This window comes from Hyperoodon ampullatus (genome assembly GCF_949752795.1).
Source record: "Hyperoodon ampullatus genome assembly, chromosome: 12".
Lineage (NCBI taxonomy): Eukaryota > Metazoa > Chordata > Mammalia > Artiodactyla > Ziphiidae > Hyperoodon > Hyperoodon ampullatus.
The window spans coordinates 88,231,617-88,252,937 of record NC_136925.1 but is presented as its reverse complement, the minus strand read 5'-3'; the positions used below and the strand labels follow the sequence as shown (position 1 = coordinate 88,252,937).

The 21,321-nt window shown below is 47.9% G+C and overlaps 1 protein-coding gene across 2 annotated transcripts in view; it reads right to left on the bottom strand.

Moving 5' to 3' along the window:
* Positions 1 to 21,321, bottom strand: part of SMOC2 (SPARC related modular calcium binding 2) — a gene marked incomplete at its 5' end in the record, with an annotated part of 149,293 nt that overhangs the window by 70,449 nt on the left and 57,523 nt on the right. Inside the window, 3 exons of one of the 2 annotated variants that reach the window (XM_079716361.1) lie at positions 4,185 to 4,259; positions 5,688 to 5,771; positions 8,654 to 8,701. In XM_079716361.1, the coding sequence (XP_079572487.1) occupies positions 4,185 to 4,259; positions 5,688 to 5,771; positions 8,654 to 8,701 (207 nt within the window). The remainder of the gene's footprint in view (positions 1 to 4,184; positions 4,260 to 5,687; positions 5,772 to 8,653; positions 8,702 to 21,321) is intronic. The other variant, XM_079716362.1, reaches the window with a different exon arrangement.

The window sequence follows — 21,321 nt, the reverse complement described above, 5'->3', positions numbered from 1 at the left end:
TTGTTTATCAGAGCCGGCTGAGCGGCTTGCGTGTGCCCTGGGTCTGCAGCCATCTGCAGCGCCTTGGAACTCAGGACCTACCTCTGGAGGTCTCCGAGGGGCCATCTCCTTGGCTCGAGCTCAGCTCTCGGAAGAGCCACAGGCAGAGAGAGAAAGCAGACATGCTCCCCTGCCAACTTGGGATTTGAATAAGTAATGAAACAAAACGCCCGATGATGCCCCAGATTGGCGCTCTCGGTCTTCAGGAAGCATCACCCGCTATGAAGCCGCTGGGAGTGGGCACTTGTGCCCCCGGAAAATGCCCACCTCCTAGCTGGCCAGGCTGGGCCTTGTGGAGGCACCGTGACCCCAGATGGTGACAGTGGCCTGAGTAGGGTGGGGAAGAACCTCAGCCTTCCCAGAACGCAGACTCCTAAAGCGAATAGACGAGGGGCTTCCCGTGCATCACGGCTGAGGCCAACAAGGGTGTTTCCAAGGGGGACTGTCACACAGCACACGTCAAAGGACAACCCACTCCGGGCCCTTAGAGCTCACGTTTCCGGGGGCAACCGTTGGAGGTGTGGGGCAAAGCCAGAATGCATCTCTTTCCCCAGAGCAGGGCAGAGACGCCGACGCAGGACCCACCTTGCACGATGCCCGCCGGTGGACCCCAGCGAAGCCCTGGGTCCCCGCAGAGCCCTGCACGCCTGGTGCACTGCAGTGTCTGCACAGGAGCACAGGGGCCCACTCAGCGGATAAATTATTTATGTGAAATAAACAATGAGACAGCAGAGAACCCTCTGTGCTCTCCTGGTGGAAAAGATTACAGAGTCCGCCTGCCCATGCCACGCCCCACGGGCCATCATGGGGGCCCCTCCTGCTGGGTGAGCAAACCGCAGGGCGGAGGGGAACCTCCTTTACTCAAAGTCACCCATCTAAACGTCACTCTCTTCTACAAAATGCCTTCACGGGAACCTCTGTGCTTGACCGAGAGACTGGGGGCCGCGGCTCGGCCCGGTGGACGCGCAGTCGGGACCTGCTGGCTGGGTTACTGACCAGCTCATGAAAAGCTAGCGAGCCGGGGAAACGGGCTGCACGGGCGCCTCCGTCCCGTGTCTAGAATGGATAGCTCCCTGGAACGCGGCCCCTCCACTCCCTGAAGGGCGGAGGGAGGAGCCCCCCGCCCCCCCGCCCTGTCCTGGGGACCTGCGGGTGTGGACTGCACTCTCGGGCTCCGTGTGCTGGGTCCCGTTACAAGGGCAGAGCTAAGCGCGCAAAACGAGCCCGGGGCAGACGGGAGGAGTGAGGCTGAGCATGCGCGCAGAGGGCGGGTGTCGGGGGGCGCGTGCAGGGGGGCGCGCGCAGGGGGCCGAGACGAGGCCGTCTGCGCGCCAGGAGCTGGGGCCCCAGCAGACCCAGCAGTGACCCAAGCAAAGTGCTTATTCCCAGGAGCAGGGGTAGGAGATAAGAATGTAGGTGAGACAGTGCGCGGTTTGCTCGGGGAGCCGCCTGAGGTCTGAGGACGAGGGCCAGGAAGGAGGGTCTTGGGGGAAATGAGAAAGGGGACGAGCGGGGGGCCAGGCTGGAAGACACAGCAGGGTCCGTCCCCATCGCTCGTCCGCAGCCACCATGGGAAACGCCCTTGTGTCCCCACTCCTCCAGCTTTCTCTGCCCCGTCCCCTCAGTGTGATGAACGGCTCGAACTGAAGGTTTAACGGCTGACAATGGCTGTAGGCAGCACAGGTGCATTTTAACAGAGGCCCGGCTGTGTCACCCAGGTGAGCATGGACAGCGATGCCAGGAGCCCCCATGTCTCAGTGGGGCAGAGGAGGTGTCCCCTCTCTGAAGGACAGCGTGAGGAGCACGGCCGGGGGCCGGGTGGTCAGGTGGCACTGCAGTCCCCATCCTCAGAGACCCTGCCCATGCCGTCTGGGCCTGGCTGTGACTGCCTTCTCCTCCTGAGATTCGGGGATGGGACGTGCAGCAGCCCCACTGGCTTGCTGTGTCGGCGGAGCAGGACAGAGGGTCAGCGAGGCATGTGAGGTACCAGCGCGTCGTAAGCACAAGAAACGTTAGCTGCTCTTACGATTATCACTGTTGTTCCAACTAACAAAGAAAGTGCATTCTTTAATATTCTAGATTGGTTTAAAGGAAATCAGGCAGAAATCTGGAACGTATTTAATGTACCGCAGGGCAAGAGTATCAGTTTAATAAATAGAAATATAAATTAATTTTATATAATTAAACAGTGTGTCACAAAATCTCTTATCTGGTAAAATCTCGTAATCAATTTTTATAATTTCTATAAATGGAATGATAAAGTTGAATATAATAAGATGATTCAAGAACATAAAGAAATAGACACTGTCAATTATATATTAATAGAAAAAAACTGAGTCACGCATTCTTAAGTAAAATGCAATTTTAGGTTTTTGTCACTTACTCAATGTATATTGAATCATATAATGAAAATGATGCTTTTCCTGCAAAATGAACCAACAGAAGAATATTTCATTTATATTTATATTGAATTTCAATTACTAAAAGTCTAGCAGTGAAACTGTCATGGTATGTACATTAGGTCAAACTTTTAGTTATTTATGTATTTATTTTTTGTTTCATTTAGTTTGCCTTAGATAAGAATGCAATGATACCATCAAAGTGGCCGTGGAACACGTGGAATAAATAAACATGTATTGAGCGCCTATCACGTGTGAATTTTCATAGACTCGGATTACTTTGTTTCCTTTACAAGGAGGTCCCTTCTGAAAACGACCATCACTTTATGCCCCAGAGTACATTTGCCCGTACCCACACGGTCTCCCTCACTGCGCATGGCAATCATTCTCCCCATGTTTGGTCACGTAAGTAATATGTTATTTTAGTGCAAACTTGGGGGGGGGGCGGGAATAGTACTTTTAACTGATATAAAGAAACACCAGAGAAAAAAAGCAGCGCATTCTCAGTTTGGCTTCTTCTATAGAGGAACATGAAAGAGTACCAACAAACAAGGTAAATTTTTAAAAACACAGAATAACAAAAAGTCACAAATTATTTATGTTTTGTTAAATAAATGTGTCTACTTCTACCAAAGAAGATTATTACTAAAAGTATCTTTTAAAAATAAAAATTAAGTACAAATGAAACTCTTCTGACATTGAAATCTCAGTGACAGTGGTGGTCATTATGTAAAATCTATGATTGTTTGCCATTTTATCACTAAACTTAATAAAGTAAATTCTATATTTAACATCTTAAAATACTCACTAGGGCTGACTTTCTTTGGACCCTCAGAAAGAGCATGTATCTGGACAACTGGCATTAAATACAGATATAACCTCATAATTTCATGCCCCATGTCTACAAGTCAACTCAATGTCACCTTTTTGTATTCTACACATTTAGGCTGATTTAAATCAAATTACAGTGTAGGGTAACTTACGTAAACTGGAGTTTCCTGAAGCATTATTTTCAGTCCCACTAAATACTGCAAGTCTGCACTGTTTTTATTAGTTAATTATAATTGACAGGTCATGTAAGGCCCGAAAATCTGGTAATAGAAAGTAATAGGTGAAATACAAACGTACTCGTTCTGTGAACTTATACGGAACTAACTCTGTCAAACCCTGAATAGCTTCCTACTGACAATTAAAACTGCTTTTTAAAACAATGTACATTTCCAATGACATTTTTACAATAATTTTATATTTGTTTCTCAAATTAAATTTAAGTACTGCCACATTGATGCTCCCCCTGAGCATCAGTGAAATCCCCTGAATTTCAAGGTCCCCCAATAAATCTGAAACATTCAATGTTTGAACTAATTTCCCATGTACTAGTCTATATGGTACAGAAGCAAACCAAATTAGGTAACTTTTGGAAATACGGTGACAAGATTGAACAAAACTAACTCGGTTTCTAAAGTTCATAAGAGAAATGTACAGGTTAATGTCTCTATGCAATAGGAAAACTTATCCATAATGATAATTTCTGAGAAAAAAGTGTTAACTATTCTATAATATGTTCTAGAACTTACCATATTTAATAAAACACTCAAATTTGAACTATATTTTGGTGGGCAAGCCATGGCATTATTTGCATGACTCATTGGTAGCCAGGGAAAAAGATGTGCTCTGCATGTAACTTCCAGAAAACAAGACCACTTTCCAGGTCCATTAACTAAGTCACACTGGGCTCCTTTTTACCTGAATTCTTATTGGTTTTGTTCTGTCGACTTTTAACTTGTTCAGTCCAAAGCGTGGGGTATCGTGATGCAATATCTAATGAACCAAAATAAAATGATGATTATTTTAATTCATCATGAAAACACAAAGTCTCTCAATTAAAGATTTCAGCAGGCAGTCTAAAAGCCCCAAAAATCAATATAATCAGTAAACACACATTGTAGATATTTTTTAAAAATAATAAAATGATTATGTGCATGAAACAAAAGGAAATGACAACACACATAGATATTTTTAAAAAAATAATAAAATAATTATGTGCATGAAACAAAAGGAAATGACAACATACATTTTTTAAAACTTTAGCATATGTCTTTTTCTTTCTTTCTTCATCCAAAAGTATAAATAAAAGTGATATGAGTCCAGACAGGCTCCACTGGAAAGAACAGGTTTTGGCAAAAAGTTCCAAAGTATAGAAACATATCCTTGTGTGGTAAAGATGGATATTCATGTAACACACAGGGTCTTCACTCAGTTGAAAGATTCAATACAAAGTGCAGTATGTAAAGCATAATTTTTGCCTACAACATTCTGGGAACAGATCTTTGGTAGTAATATTAACCAATGTAACTGAATACTTATGGTGTGATCAGTATACCACATGCCCGAGAACCACACTGAAGCCGACCAGCTGGTCGGACGTGCCTTTGTCATCTATCGGCTTTGTGATGTCGGACAAGTTCTCATCTGTGATATGGCGTTCTGAGGGCTCAATGGGCTCAAGTAACAGAGTCCATGGCATTTAGTGCCAAGCAAAAGTTAGTTATTATGATTATCCTTGTTATTACTATTTTCAAAGCATGATGTCATCCTACCCTTTGATCTTTTTTTGGGGGGGCGTAGGAGTTTATTAAGTTATTTATTTATTTTTGCTGCGTTGGGTCTTCGTTTCTGTGCGAGGGCTTTCTCTAGTCGTGGCAAGCGGGGGCCACTCTTCATCTACCCTTTGATCTTTGATTTATTTATTGTGTGCACTCCTTACACTTGGTCTTCAAACCTGACCCCCCTTTCGACCCGAGAATTGGTGATACAGTGGCAAATACCTACAACAATGTATTAAAGGCTAAGAGCAGGCAATCTATCCTCATAGCCACAAAATTCAGTAAGCCTCTGAAACATCTCTACACATATGACTTCACAAAACTGGTCTCTGTAAAGGTGGCGATCACATGACATGAAGAGTGAGCGGGGGAAATGGCATATGCTAGTGCACCCTTTGGAAATATATATTTCATGTTATCCAGATAAAATTTCAACTCAGAGACTTGTACTTAAAGAAGGGCCTCTGCGTGTGCTGTGTGAAAGCACCACGGCAACACTCAGGGCCCTCAGGAGGGACGGCGGGGCCTCATAAAGGTGGAAAAGGCCAACCCAGCCCGTCCTGAGCACAGTCCTCGCAAGAGGACGTGGCTGCACCCCCAGGCCCGCGCCCTACCCCCAACACAACTCCCCACCGACACTCACCTTCCTCATCTCCTTGAGGCTGAGTCTCCAACGCTGGAGCTGAGGCATCATCTGAATTCAGAACGGAAAAGATTTGCAAGGAGACTACAATTATGAGAGTAAGTGAAGTAAGTGTGCATACAGGATGGACCCCAAGGATTGCATACACCCCACGAACCACCAAACCACAACCCAGCACTCAGTAAACCATACAGAGGCTCAAAGCTCCAAACAGACCTCAAGGGGAAGGGTTAGATGTGATGCAAAGCATTGGAGCCAACCGGACGGATGAGGGAGGGATGGCAGGAATGGGGGGGCTGGGGGGCTCGGGGGCTGGCATCCCTGCTGTGTCCCTGTTTTCCAGAGTGGAAGGCAGGGATGGAGACCCAGGCCCTGCACTGTGCCCCGTGGGTCTCTCGACCCCTCAGGCCTCCTGTGTCGACACATGAGAGGCTGGTGGGGAGCCGGGTGAGAGTGTCAGAGGACTGAGGGACGAGTGTGGATTAGAAAGCTCTACGCCATTTCACTGAAAACATTATTCCAAGGACACAGTCTTTATTGAATTAGTTGAAAAATACTTGTTGGGTTCCCCGGTAAGCAAGCCTCTAGAAGCCCCCCAGGCAAGGGGGCCCCAGCCAGGGATGCTGTTACAAGGCACACTGCGGGGGGCTCTCAAGAACCATTCTAGTGTTTTTATTCGTGTGATTTTTTTTAACACTTTCAGGATCAAAATACAGCAAGCAGTGGTAGAGAGAAGGAGCAGCCACAGGACTTATGTAGTTAACTGTGACTCATTACTATCCCAGCTCTCTGAAGAATAAAAATGAAGTTCTTTTTAGGGGAAAACCAAAAAGAGTATTTTTAAAATTCTTTAACATTTAACCATCTCCAGAAAAAAAGCTTGTTATCTGTCAAAATACTGACAAAATGTAGCATCATTTATCTGAAATAGCCAAGTCAAATAATGATAGTAGCCATAAACTAGAAGTATTTTGCTATTGAATATTCTATAATTTTCTTCCAAGAATGAAATGGGGAACATATTTAAAACATATTTAACATATCTGAAAGTCTTAACAGAACATACTGAGAAAAGTCTTAGCATATTTAAACATCCTTTGCAATGACAACCATAAAGTACATAGTTAATGTTGCACATTTTTGCTGAGGCCTAAGCAGCCACCACGTTGGGGCCAGCAGCCCCAGTCTGATCCCTGGGTCCAGGCCAGATCCCAGGTCCGGAGTTCTCAGCCAAGCTAACCACGGCAAGAGGAGATGGGTGAGGGAGGCGTCCCTGAGGGACAATGATGGGTGCCGGCCCCCACGCCTGTCCCTCCCCTGCCCCTAATGCCAGCACCAGAGGCCCCTATGTTCCTGCCTTGGCAAAGGCAGGCCCCCGGGCAGCATGACCCTCCTCACCCACCACCAGGCTCTGGCCCCTGGAGAGTCTGTCCCGGTGCAACTAGCCCACTGGCACCTACTGGGCTCAGCCTTCAGAAAATGAAGCAAAGTCATGGACAGCTTGGTGCCTTTCACCTCCCTCCAGGGGAGTTTGTTAAATGTCTCTTTTTCCCGATAACCCAGCTTCGTTACTTATTCTCAGGTATTTCCTCTGACAGGCACGTCTGGAGATCAAGGGGCTTCAGTAGAAGGAATATGTTCTTCCCTTAAATCCACTTCTGAGCCCACGTGCCAATTCCTCGGAGATTTTTAAAAAAATTTTACCGTGGATTCAACCTGTATCACCATGAACAGGATTGGGCGCGGGCGCCTGAAAGAGTATTTCCCTCCGTCTCCCTTTCAGCCTTTGACTCCTGTTTCTCACCACGAACAAGTATACCTCCTCTCCTCTAAAACGTACCAGAATGCTCACCCCATCTTCATCTCCCCCTTCCAAACGGAAACCCTCGCCCGAGCCAGTGTCCTGACCCCACCTGCCGGTCCCTCTCTCACCTACAAACTGGGCTCTTCTCCCCACCTGTGAGGGTCTCTGCCCAGGTCACACCTGTCCCAGCTTTCACACCCACGGTGCTCCACTCACCTCCTCCTCCTCTGTGAAACCGCTCCAATTCCGCCCTCGTCTGCGCCCGCCCTGCGTGCTGTCTACACAGTTGGCATTTACTCGTGTGCCAATCTGTGTTGATCTCATGGATTTATCTTAATGATACAAAGACTCTACAATCTTTCCAGGACAAGGACAGTGGCCACCGTGACTTCAATACACACTTAAAAGACCTTGGTTGAATAAAACTGGGGTCTTTTGACTTCATATCACTTTTCTCTATTACTGGTTCATATACTATAACCTACCTCAGGAAAAAAAAGTACTTAAGATGTTGGTACATTATTTTTATTTCATCTTAAAAATAAATTCTGACTTTACAGGTTGATATAAAGACAGAAAATGTGTCTTTGGGACTAACAGGTGACAGCTGAGGAAAGGGCAAAGAGGTCACGGTGGGCTTGCGGCAGCCAGCGGAGATGCTCCAGGAGCCGTGGGATGATTTCCAAAGGAAATGCTCCCTGCTCCGTCAGGTTCCTGTGGGTACTGGTCCCAGAAGGAGTGACTGTCATAGATGGAAACCGCTCCCTCTTTCTTATGAGGAGCAGCAGACAGAGCTCCATTAGTGACCTCCGACAACTGCTATGCTAGAGGCTCGTGCCAGCCCTGGAGTCCCCTGCACAGATATGGACCCGGGATGATCCTAACACCGTCCACAGGTGGTCCCAACACAAGCCACGTCTAAGAAGCCCTGACGCGGACACAAGTGGGTTACCCAGCAGGTCACGTGCCCGGCACCTGCCAGGTCCCAGCAACCCTAAGGGTCGAATAAACGTTTGCTGAATGAATAAATAATTAACAAAGGGCTTCAGCTCTCATTACCATCACTGATATACATTGACATTTTAACTTGAGACGTTATTTTAAGGCATAGATTGGATTCGCTGTAGTAATATATCAAGGAAGTTCATTTTAAGATAGTTACCTGTTTTTCCTGTGCCTTCCCGTTGGGGTAACTTTTCATTTACGGAACCTAAAAGAGGAAAATAAGGGATAAAATTACTCTTGGCTCTCAAATGGTCATCACTAATTGTTACACAAACATTTTATTCCATTTTGATTAATTCACAGGGCTTTGTCACTAGGTAGTGTGTCACTAGGTAGTCACAAGCTACCTAGTGCCCTGGGGTGACTCTGTCATCTGAAATCACAAGCCCAAAACTAGGAGATGTAAGATTAGCTCGTATTTCTCTGGCTGCCTGGCTTGTGATGTACACAAGACCCTCTAGGGTACAAAATATAGCGGTTTCTTCACATGAAAAATATGATACTAACCTTTTTAACATACATCACTATGTGGGGATAGTTGAGTGAATTAGATTTTTTAAAAACTTTAAAAATTTTTAGAACTTTTAAAAAAGTAATAAAAAGTTATTCAACTAAAGATTTAAAAAAATCCTGATTTCAGCTGAATTCTGATTTATGGAAAACTGAGGAACCGTCTTTTTGTAAGGGGAGTACAGCAAATACGCTAAGGTTAACTGAGCAATTTATGACAAAATTTTAACAATTATATTACACTGAAAGGTTTATATCACAAATAGGAGGCATTGCTCTGCCTTCCCCATAGACTGAAACCGTTATGGCACCAACATTTTCCTCACCGTTATGACACCTACTCAAAGGAATAAGCAAATTCTGTTCAGCATTAATTTGGAGTTTATCTGCCCGTCCAATTCAGAATATTCCATCCAGGATTCATTTAGAATTTCCCTAGTCATATGCTAGCAAGACTCTGCAGCTAAAATATTTCATGAAATAAAACTTGAAATTCATTGCTTGTTTTTTCCATTTCGAATATAACATTGAAATACAGACTTGTATTTATACTAAAGATATAAACTTCAGGACATTTTGAGAATGTTTATCTTGTCTTGGAAATATCATGGTTCTACAGCAGGAAATGCACGAGCAGTTCATTGTAGACGCGATCCTGAAGGGCGGGGCAGACAGTATAAGCCAGGGTTGCTGATCATCCTCTCCAAACGTTGACAGAAATGACACTGAGGGCGTGGGTTCCCCTACACTCAGCCGAGAGGTTACAGGAAGGAGCAAGATACAACAGTAAACACTAGGTGGCCTGAGTGGGGTTCTGCAGGAGACACAGCCTGTCCTCCCGACCCCAGCTGCTTGTCTGAAATACCTGAATCATAGGCATCTGGAAATGCAGTTCAGTCAATAGATACAAAGGACCAGATTTTCCTGGTGCATCTATTTGCACAATATTTGGGGTGCTCCCCAAAGCAGCTGTTGGTTATTTCCCAGCTGTGGCCGGTACTATGCAGTGAAATGTTACATGCTTTCCAGGGTCAAAGCACAGGGCTTTACTTCTGGTGAGAATTCCCAGAGGTATAAAGTCAGCTCGTTGTGTGCCCTTCTGACAAAGTTTTCAGGATCCTACTTTGCTCATTTCTCCCTTTGTAGCATCTCTTTACAAATCCAGATTTCTTAAAGGGCTTAAGTTTCTTAGTCATCGGTTTATTTTTATCCTGTGTTTCTGCAGTGAGTCAAAAAATGTTTTCTGTTTTGACTGGGAAATGACAATATTTCAGTAATATTTCTGAATACGACTATGTAGGTTTTACTCTTCTGAGCTAAATGCAAACATCCCAAATAATAATTAGAACCCCCTCCCCACCAAGCAAGCTTCTCAACTGAATCAAGATAATATTTTGTAACCTAGGGCCTGAAGTCTCCAAGCTGCTGGTTCACGCTTTGATTAGCGGCTGAGGTCTGAAGACAACATTTAGAAAGTATCTACCTACTCCCTTGGCTCCCTTTCTGTCTCTGAACCAACCAGTGTCGTGGCTTGCTCATCAGCCACACCCAATCCAATCAGTGTTCACTTAAATAAATCCGCACGAAATTAATTCCACCTTGTTCCTAAGATGTAGACATAATTTTAACATAGAACCACGCATCCCTGGATAACCTGCTCCAAATATTTTGCTGCACAGAACTGGGGTGGGGGGTGCAATCCCAACAGGGCATGTACTTCCCCATCCAACTGCCTCTGGACCAGAAACCCCCCACGCCTTCCCGTCCCAGCTTCCCCCAGCACCCTGTCCTCAAGGACTCGGGAGACAGGTGAGCATCACTCTCCACACAGCAAAGCTGCTGGGCAAAGTAGAATCCAGGAACCCAGAACCACAACGCCCCTCTTCTTGCTCTTTCATTACATCGTTCTGGAGGTAAGAATTTGCTGAAGAACTCCCAAGAGTTGGAGCAGGTGAGATTCCAGGATGTAAGTGCAGAAAGGGAGCCTAGAAATAGGAGCGGGGCTGGCCGTAAACAGCTCTGCAGACCACGGGCTGGTTGGCTGGACCTTCAGACAGGAACACTCTGCCCCTCAGACTCCTATTTCAAAGGACACATTTGAATTCCATTTGTGAGATCTCATCCCATTTAAACGCTATTTTAAAAGGGTGGCTTTTTTAGCAATTAAGGTATGCATTTCTGGTGGAGGAAATCACAGAAAGACAATGTGAGGAGACTGTCTACAGTCAAGCGGAAGAATAATGAGCCCTGTAGCCCTGAGTCCTTGGTTCAAATCCAGCTACACTCAGTAATGCCAGCTTGCTGCCAAAACAGCGCCAAGCAGGGTGCAGTGTTTGCTGAAAGGGTTGGTGGCCTAGGATGAGCCCTTTTCACAAGCACTCAGTGTACCTTAGAAATGACTAAGGGGCCGAGGGGCTGCAATGTGTGCAGCCAGAGGAGCCCTGAGAGGGTTTAATGAGGTCAGCTCACTGCAGGCAGGCACTTGCTTAGCAAGTAGATTGATGGTCCTTCAGAGCACAGTTAAACGAGCTGCAGTGATGTATTCCTTTCTGGAATCTCATGTCCTGGAGCAGATTCGCAATGTCACATGGCTTTGCTTCAGCCAGAGGGAGAGAGAGTGAGACAAGAGGGAGAGAGAGAAGGGAGGAAGGAAGGAAGGAAGGAAGGGAGGGAGAGAGAGAGAGGAAGAGAGAGAGAGAGAGAGAGAGAAAGAGAGAGAGAAAGAGAGAGAGAGAGAGAGAAAGAGAGAGAGAAAGAGAGAGAGAGAGAGAGAAAGAGAGAGAGAAAGAGAGAGAGAGAGAGAGAGAGAGAGAAAGAAAGAAAGAAAGAAAGAAGGAAGGAAGGAAGGGAGGGAGGGAGAGCGAGAGAGAAAGAGAGAGAGAGAGAGAGAGAGAAAGAGAGAGAGAAAGAGAGAGAGAGAGAAAGAGAGAGAGATAGAGAGAGAGAGAAAGAAAGAAAGAAGGAAGGAAGGAGGAAGAAGGAAGGAAGGGAGTCGAAGCAGAGAGGCTGCAGTCCGCCGTATCTTCTGGACGAGCATTTCTCTCCCTGCTCCTTTGAGCTAGGTCACTAGACTGTTGACCCTGGGCTCTGAAAGCAGAGGTCCCACAAAGCTCTGCACCTACACCAGGTCTCAGCATCCTTCTAGGCTCTTCCTCCAGGGTAAGGGCTTCTGGCTTTTCTCAGGAGCTGTCTGGCTGCTCCGCCTCCTACTGTCTGGTCAGGACCACGTGTGGATGACGTGGATAACCATGGCGCCTGTGTGTTGTGGGAAGAGGGCAGAACGTGTGTGACAGAGCAAACACCACTACCTACCAGCTCTGTGCCCTGGGCAGAAAGCTCGGTTCCCTCATCCGTAAACTGGCAGTGTGGGGACCTCCCTCACAGGCTGCAAGAAGCCAGCAGAGAAATCAACACATACGAGGCCACAATGACTTTTCACTTAAAATATTTCAGGACACTCAGGTATTTGCATGTTGTTTATTCCTCCTGTGGCCTCTCCCTTCACGTATGTATATTTTATAGGTCAAGAGGGTAACAGCCGCTTGCAACAAAGAGCAAGGCTGTCTCCACTCAACAGCAAATGGTTAAAATGTGCAGCCACTGGCAGGATACCTGCGTGACATCGGCCTCTCTGTGGCCACTTGCTTTCATTCATTCATTCATTCAACATGTTCACGGGATACAACGCGAAAAAGTTCCATCTACTTTGGAGTGATAGGCATTAAGCAGAAATTATTCAAATAACTCATATTACAGCTGTGTACATAGTCTATACAGTTCCTTCTGTGTGCTGGTCACCATTCTACGCACAGCACATACATTAAGTCATCTAATGATGGCAGCAACCCTGAAGTAGGTGCCACTATTATACCCATTAGACAGATGAGGAGACTGAGACCCACAGAGACGTGTAACAGCCCAAGGTCACTTGGCCAGTAAGTGGCAGACCCAGAGTCCACGCCTGTGCTTTTAGCCCACAGGGGAACTAACCTGGTCTGAGCAGTCAGGGCTGGCCTCCCCAAGGAGGCTGGAAGGAGAACCCCCATGAGGCAGAAAGGACAGCAGAGGGGAGCCAAGAGCACAGGCCGGCAGTGACAGGAGCACAGCAGGTCTTAGAGCCTGGCCAACGTGCGGGCTCCAGGTGTCTCTCTGTAAACTCCATGTCTGTGTCCTTCTACACACATCCTCTGTCTGCAAGGACACAGGCAGGCTCTCCTCTCACCTCGGCCTCTGCAGAGACCAGTGCGCAGGGCCCGCGTGTGGAAGGCCTGGGCGTAACCTGAAGGTTAATGCAACCCTGGCCATTCCTGACAGCACTGCTTGACTTCAGACCTGCTTACGCACTCCTGGCTGTGGACAGGCCCAGGGACTGGAGAGCAGAGGCAGAAAAGGGCCCTGCCTGGAACACGCGCTGGGGATGCCAGGGCCAGGCGCCGAGTCCACGTTGGAGCCAGAGTTCCTGAAAACAGCCCAGGCCCAGGGCCCTTCTGTGGGTGCCGGGGGCAGTTCTACAGTTGAACCAGCATGTACAGTGGGGTGACTTTTAATAAATCAGTATGGCGTTATGCCCCGCCGTTTACTTCCCGAAGTTGATGGGGATGCAACTCAGTTAATGTTTGGGTCAAAGCGGTTGAAAACCTGGGAAGTCCGAGCACCACGTGGCCCATTCCACCTGCCTTCAGAACGGCATCAGGGCAGCCCCGGGGCCGTGTGCTGCCCCGGCCCCTCCCCAGCTGGACCCCGCTGGCCGAGTAAAGTGAGACACCGCCCCGTCACCTTGGGCGCCTCACCCCACTTCTCAACCACCTTCATTGTTCACTCCCATCCTCACCAGCTTTCCCCCTCGGCAGAAACCACCCACAAAGCCAGAGCTTTTTACCCAGTGCTTCTGACACAAGGAAGAGCCTGCCCTCTGCAGTCAGAACCCTTGAGGACACACTCCAGTGACCAGGCTGTGACCAGGGCCCTCCCTGAGCTGCCCTGCGAGGCCAGAGGCCGGGGGACGGGCTCCAGGAAGGTCCAGCTGGGCAGTGGGTGAGGCAACCTGACCTACAGGGCAGCAAAGACAGGATCATCTGGACTGGGCGCTGGGGCCCCTGGTCCCTCTGTCTCCAGTGAAGCGAACAGTCCAGGGGGCGAGCAGTGGTCCCTCTGAGCTGCACGCGCATCCTCTGGAGCACGGCCGGCAGGCACAGGCGCAAAGGCGCGTGCCTCTCCGGGGCCGACGCTGGGGCTGTCAGGCCAGGTCCCCTCCAGACTGCCCGCCCAGCCCTGTGCCGGGGAGGCCTCGGGCATTCTTCCGAGACCTGGGTGCCCCGGGGGAAGCTCTGCCCGCGGCCCCTGGGGAACCCCTGCAGCCACACCCACCTTCTCAGCATCCAGGCACACCTGCCGAAGCGCATCTTCCTCCACCAGACGCCCGAGGGGCTCGGGCCAGACGCTCCTATTCAGCTCAGGTGACGTCCGGGTGGTGTGACCGAGCTAGGGCCCCAGCTGGCTGGTCAGGCCACTTGGAGCAGACACGGAGCCAGGCCCTGTGTCCCTCGCCCAGGGATGGCCAGGGGCTGACACTAGAGACGGGCCACTGCAGGTAGGGGCTCTCGGTTGACCCTCTGCCCAGGAGCACCAGTGTCCTCACTGGGAGACTTGTCAAAATACGAGACCTCAGGCGTCCCTCCAGACCCATGGAATCAGAAATTCTGGGGTGGGGAGTAGGGATCTGTGTTGTCAAGCCCTTTGTGGACCAAAGTTTGGGCACCAGAGCTCCAAGGAAAAGGGCTTGGCCTGCGCTCTCTGCAGTGATTATTATTATTGTATTCTTTTTGTTATTATGAACTTGTCTATGTCTTGTCTGTCAAGCCCCAGCAGCTCCCGCAGACCCACCAGGATGTCTCCTGTTTTCCTACTTTTATATTTCTGTGGACCCAGAAACTAAACAAAACCGGCTCGTCTCCCCGCAGTGAGCCGCTGCAAAACTGATGGGCTGGAAGAAGGCCCGCCCGGTCCCGAAGGACAGGGGGTGTCCCCTTGGGTTTACTCTCCCTGGGTCTTTTGTCTTACCTAGCGATTCTGCCTTTGAATAGTTGGGATTCCTGGCTACACGGGCTTCAGACAAAAGGGATGTTCAGACTTCGTTCACTCTGAGCTGAGCACCCTGACTGTCCCACATCTGAGCATCCCCTCAAGATGGTAAGAGAAGAAATAAGCAAATCACAAATTGTGCTTTAAAGAATTGAGAGATTATTTCTGGATTTACTTTCCATCACTGTCCACTTTAATGTCTTTGTTTTATATTTTTTACTTTAATGTCTGAATGTTCACGTATTTCAATGGCCAGAGAAAACAAGCATCACGATCATTCTTGCAACAGGGTCGTTCACAGTCAATAGTTTCATGAATCTTCCCAACATTTGACCATGGCAGTTGTACATTTAAAAAGGTGCCATAAAAAATTGTTCTGTTTGTTTAAAAAAAATAAGGAAAATACATATACTTGTTTTTTAATGCAGAGATATGGGATACCTCTGGAAGAGATTAGCCATTGTTATTTATAGTTATATGTTCTGGGACCATTTACTTCTAAAAGACCTTTTAATTTATTTTATGAAGTTTTGTTAAATATTAGAAAATATGAGAAAAAAAGCTATTTATGGCTTAAGTGTGGAAGAGGACAGTTTATAGAGTACGCTTTTAAAGTAATGAAAGATGCGGTTAAAAAGTAGCCACCAAATTAAATGTATAATGGAGTACAATAATAGAGCAGATTATAATATAAATCAACTATTATACACCAGAAAGTACTTTTTTCCAGAAAGGAAAACTAACAACACCAAAATGTTGCCCATCAGGTAAATAAATGATTCAAAAGAAGTCCAAACTGAAAAGGAAAAGACAGACAGACAGACAGCTGTGGCTCTGGGCACAGACATGCCCCAGCACCACGGCCAGTCACGGGCCGAGGGAAAATCTGGCTCCTGGCTGGTGCTGGTCAGACGGGGTCATCAGAGGTGCTTAACGCTGATTCTCAAACAGGCTTCTAAGTCTTGTTTAGCACAATAACCACACCTCGTGGTCTTTTCCTTGAATATTTGACTTAATTTTTAAAAAATCTTTCAGTGCCAATTAAACACCTTCTGAAATTTCCACAATCTGGAACTTTTATCAGAAATTTTACATATCCCACGTTGGCTGTATCAAATTACTATTTTTTCTCATCATGGATGTAAAATGAATTTCCTCAATACTTCAAAAATCGTCATAACAGTAGGTGTTAGACAGTAAGATAATGTATATTTTTCTCTAAAGAATGACTTCGTTAGAGCAGTTTGCACGGAAGGCTGGTAGCAAAGCCCACCCCTCCCCTGGGGCTCACCTCTGTCTGAAACGCGGGCTCCATTCAGTGCCTTTTCTACGTCTTGTTACAGTTGTTTGTTTTCACATTTCCTCGCCAGTAGGTATTCAAATGTTTTATTTTAACAAATATCGTTTTCAAGAAAAGAATTGTTAAGCCTGAAGAAAAAGCCATCTTGACGGGAAAAAATGTTACCTCTGATCTGTAACCTTTCCCATCAAGCAAACGACTCTGAATGTGCATTTGAATAATTCTCATAAAGAGGTACTTCAGAGGCGCAGCTGTGTTGTTGATTTCAATATTTGGGAATTCAGTTGTTCTGGATGTTTCTTTCAAGTTCCTCAGCTCTGGAGGGCCCTTAACTTATTACCAGGGAAATTCACTGGTGAAAAAAACAGCTTCTCTTTATAAAGTGAAAAATTTCAGAACTCATAAGGATATTCACACAAACATGGAGTTCCACCATTTCAGGTAGAGGCCAAAACTTTAGGCATGGTAGGAAAATGCAAAGATCATAGTTCAATTAATGTAAATAACATATAGAAAAGTTATTCAGTCTAATCCAAGTTTCTATGTCATTTATAACCAGGTCTTCCAAAACCCAAATTTAGAAGTTGGTCTGAGAAGCTGTCATCAGAATGCATATGAGCTGAGTAAACTCCCAGAAACGACCAATGACTTGCTCATTCCTGCAAAGCTTTCCATCATTAAAATCAATGAGTAGATCGTATTCTACACTTTGAGAAGGAACTCCTCAAACACTTTATGTGGCCATGGCCGGCTGAACAAGATTTCCACTCCTTCCCTGGAAACATTGTCCCTACGACTGGCCTTGGTTTAAAGAGGGGTGCATGGCGGTGCGGGCGGAATCTCAAGCCGCAGTTATGGGTGTTGCTCAGTCTCTTCTATAACCCGAGGTCTGTAGCTTACTTCAAAGGCATACCTCAAGCTGAGTTACATATGAAGATTCTTTGGATATCGTAATATTAAGAGTTCCTGCATGTAGGCTCGGCTTACAATGTCTTCGACTGCTTTGTACTCACGCCAGGAATAAACTCTTGGCTAGGGTGCACAGTAACAGAGGGAGATGAGATTAAAACCCCGAAGCTCTTTCCAATTAATCGAGAATGGGCCAGCTACAGAAATCCTCCCTCGGAAAAAAGTCCTTTGTTTTTAAGCTCTTCTCCCGCCCCCAGCAATGTCAGTCTTCAAATCTTTAGAAAGAAGAAGAACAGGAGAAAATCCCTACAGAATAAATATAAATCAGCTTTGCCCAGATGGAGACCTGAGGACCCAGCCCCTCAGCAGCAAGAAAGACGGAGGGAAGACCCAGTGGGCTGCCTTGACCGTCCTGAGCATCCCTGGTGCAAGTGAAGCCCCCTCCCCGCAGCAGACCCAGGGTCTAGACCAGCAGGGCCGGGGCTATCATCTCCAGGAGCGCCTGCTGTCAGGCAGGGCAGGGCTGGGAGTGCGTTTGGATGTAGCTCAAAGAGCAGCTGTTTGGTCCTGAATGCGTCTCAGGGCAACACGCTGCTGCTTCCCCAGAAGAGGGAAAGCCCTTCCCGCCCCTGCTCACCTCCCCACCTGACTTGGTAAGGGGAAGAGCAGACCCAGGGCCCCTTGAGGCTAAGCTGTGGAAGGAGACAGTTCTGCCCCTCTTCTCTGGGAACTGTCTCCTCCAGACGCCTCCCTGCACTCTCCGGACGGTGAGTCGCCCCTCTCTGGGGGCCCACGGCTTCCGCACGGAACTCCCAGGTCCTCGACTGGTGGGTCCGGCTGTGGGCGCCTGGCCTGGCAAAGGTTCGGTAAATGCTGCTGGTGGAGATGGTCGTTAACGAGAAATGACGGGTGGGTTTCTAGGGAGGGACGAACGTCACGGGGCCTGGCCGCTACCGCTCACTGAAGGGACGGCTTTGATCCTGTTCTCAGGGTCCTCACCGCGTGGGAATGATCCCGTCACCAGGAAGCAGGGGCCAACGGGGGCCAAAGGGGCCAACGTCTCCCCCGAAGCTCCCTGCCCCCTAAGGCTTGAGCTCCACTGAGATTCACGAGTCCGAGTCCGTGGCTGGAAGGAGAGACAAGGCAGGTCGCCCCTCGTTGTGAAAATCTGTGCGATTACCTGTCAGCCCCCCGAGCAACAGTGGTCCAGGAAGTGCGCTGACTTGGTGAAAGCTGCTTAAAGCAGGTGGTGGGTTCCAGGGCCACCGAGGAGTCACCGCAGTGGGTGGGGCGTGGCCCTCCTTGTCCTGCAAGCACCTCGCTGGGGCCTGGACAACACGGCCCCGTGGTCATGGAGCTCAGAGCTGGGAGTTACACATATTCGAACTCGTTATTTCTTATAAATAAGGAATTCAAGGCCCATGAAGTCACATTATGGTATCTGGCAGAAAATGTGGGCAATGGAGACAAAAGCATAGATTTAAATCCCAGCCCTGTCACTTACATGCACAGGGGCCTCCGGTCAGGCTCTCACCTGTAAATAGAAGGTAAAACCACTTCTACCTCGGGGGCGTGACGCTGATACAGGACAGCCCCGTGAGTGAGCCCGGCCACTGTCGGCACCGACATGGGCGCCCGGCCTGCTCTCCCCCCTCGTCCTACACGGCCCCTGGCAGATGCTGACCCTGACACTGGTCTTCCCCAAACCCTCCTACAGTCTCTTTCCTGCCATCCCTCCCCTGCAGGGAAGGGGCCGTCCTGACCCCACCTCCCCTTCCGCTTCCTAGACATCCAGCACCTTCCCTCTGTCAAAATCCTCGGGAAAGGATGTCAGATAACTTAAAACCTCGGGGAACATTTAAATCAGTGTGTTACCCCTTCCATGGGCTTTGCATCTTTAACTTTCTGAATCTGTGAAACATCACACTCACACATGAAGTGCATCAACACAAACGCACAGCCCAGTGACTTACCACCCTCGGTCCAGGGAAACTGTGTCCCGGCAGGGGGAGGGACCCCCAGGCCCAGCCCTCTTTCCCATCACAAAGTCCTCCCCGTTCCACACCTCACCGCTGTCCTGAGAGTCTGACCACTGAAGCTGAGTGTTGTCTGGTTTTTGAATTTTAAATGGGCTGCAGTGTTCCGGGCTCCGGCCCCCTCATGCAGACACACTCACTGGAGCCGCATTTCACTGCAGCAGCTCCTCTGTGTTCTCGCCGTTCCTGTCCTACCCGTGGGCCAAGCAAGCACGTGATCTCTCCCTCAGACACCAGTGGACGCTCGTTGGCTTCCAGGATCTGGTCATCACTACCAGCGTGCCATGCACACTCTCTCACACGCCTCCCGCTACAAAGTGGGCCCGTCTGCAGGGGCAAAGCTGACGGCAAGTCGGGGGCCCCCCGGGGTTCACCGCTGCTGCCCCTTCCTGGCTGTCAGGGAGTCTCCCTGGGGGGCTGGTTTGCATCTCCCTGCTACCGATGAGCACAAGCACCTTTTCCTATGTGCACTGGTCCCTAGAATTTCCTCATTTATAAAATGCTGCCTGTTCAAGACTTGTCTTTTTCTGCTAGATGGCCTCATTATCCCATTCTTCTTACTGATCCATAGGAATTTGGTGCTTTGCGTTAATGGCTTAAAAACACATGACTGTGAAATAAAAAAAGCCTTCCCTTTGAAGGTCTTTCTGGGAGGAGTGGGCGGGGGGACGTGGATGCTGGGGCCCCCTCTGTTCCACGGAAATCAGCCGTGAGTGGATGTCCCCCGCCCTCCCCAGAGGCTATTGCAACGTGTGTCTGCACCAGTTCATAATAAACATACACATGCATTCTAAGTGACCGTTATTGTTTATTGCTAAGTTTTAATGTGTGTCTGTACCAGTTCATAATAAACACACACATGCATTCTAAGTGACTGTTATTGTTTATTGCTAAGTTTTAATATCTTTTTCTGATTTTCAAATTTCTATAGAATGTGCTTATATGGTAAGCTCCCTGCGAACTCCAGGGCCAAAGACCACTGTTGACTGCTGATGTTTATCTAGTTGTAATAAACTAGATGGAAATCATTCCCACGCTCTACAGAGAGTAGACAAAGCTTGTCAGCCCCAGCAGGTGTCAGCCAGGGTCCCAGGGAAGGGAGGAGGACGCCCCTGGGGGTTTGCAGATGGAAAGTGACCAGCTGACATGCACTTTGTTAACCACAATCTCTCGCAAAGTGATGCTCATTGCCACGCTCTTGCACGAGATTGGTGAGGGTGTGTCAATACCTGGTAGGAAGTTATGTTACATTGTGTTACAAAAGTCTATCATAAACTCTGTGTGTGCGTGCACTCAGGACTCCCAACACTCTCCCTTAAATACCAAGATTCTCTCAACCACCCCCTGCAGCGCACAGTTTCCACATGTGTTCCGAGCAAAGGCACCTGCTCTCCCCCACCCATATCTCTGCAGAATAAAAGCATGAATACAGCTGGGGATTCATAGAATGTTCCCATAACTCTGGCCAAGCTGCAAAACCAAGCCAAGGGGGTAAAAAGGGAGGCACTCCTACAGGGAGCTCGGTCTCGGTCTGGGAGGGAGCCTGCCCTGCCCACATCACAAGTGTCCTCAGAGACACGCCTTCGCCGCCCCCGCTGGCATTTTCCATGCAATAAACACCAGATTCTAAGCAAAAGGGAAGAATACTCTTTCTTCCATAACCCATCACTTGAAACAAAAAAGTCCACATGGGCAGTGAAAAAAATGGAGCATTTCTATACAGCAAAATATTGCTGCTACCTGGTTGGAAAAAAAGTGAGTGAACAGTACAGTGGTTTGATTCTAGAAACAAAGTGTTACAGGGAAGTTATAAGAAATCCAGCCAACTTTGCTCATGGTTTTCTAAGAAAGTTCTTTCAGACACTACTTAATTTCTCAAAGGTGTCACTAAAATCACAGAAATAGGTATCTCCTCTGCTGTCTCCTTCGTAAAATAAGGCTCAGCTTGACTCAAAATGCTGTTACTTGGTTGAAATGAAATAAGCATTT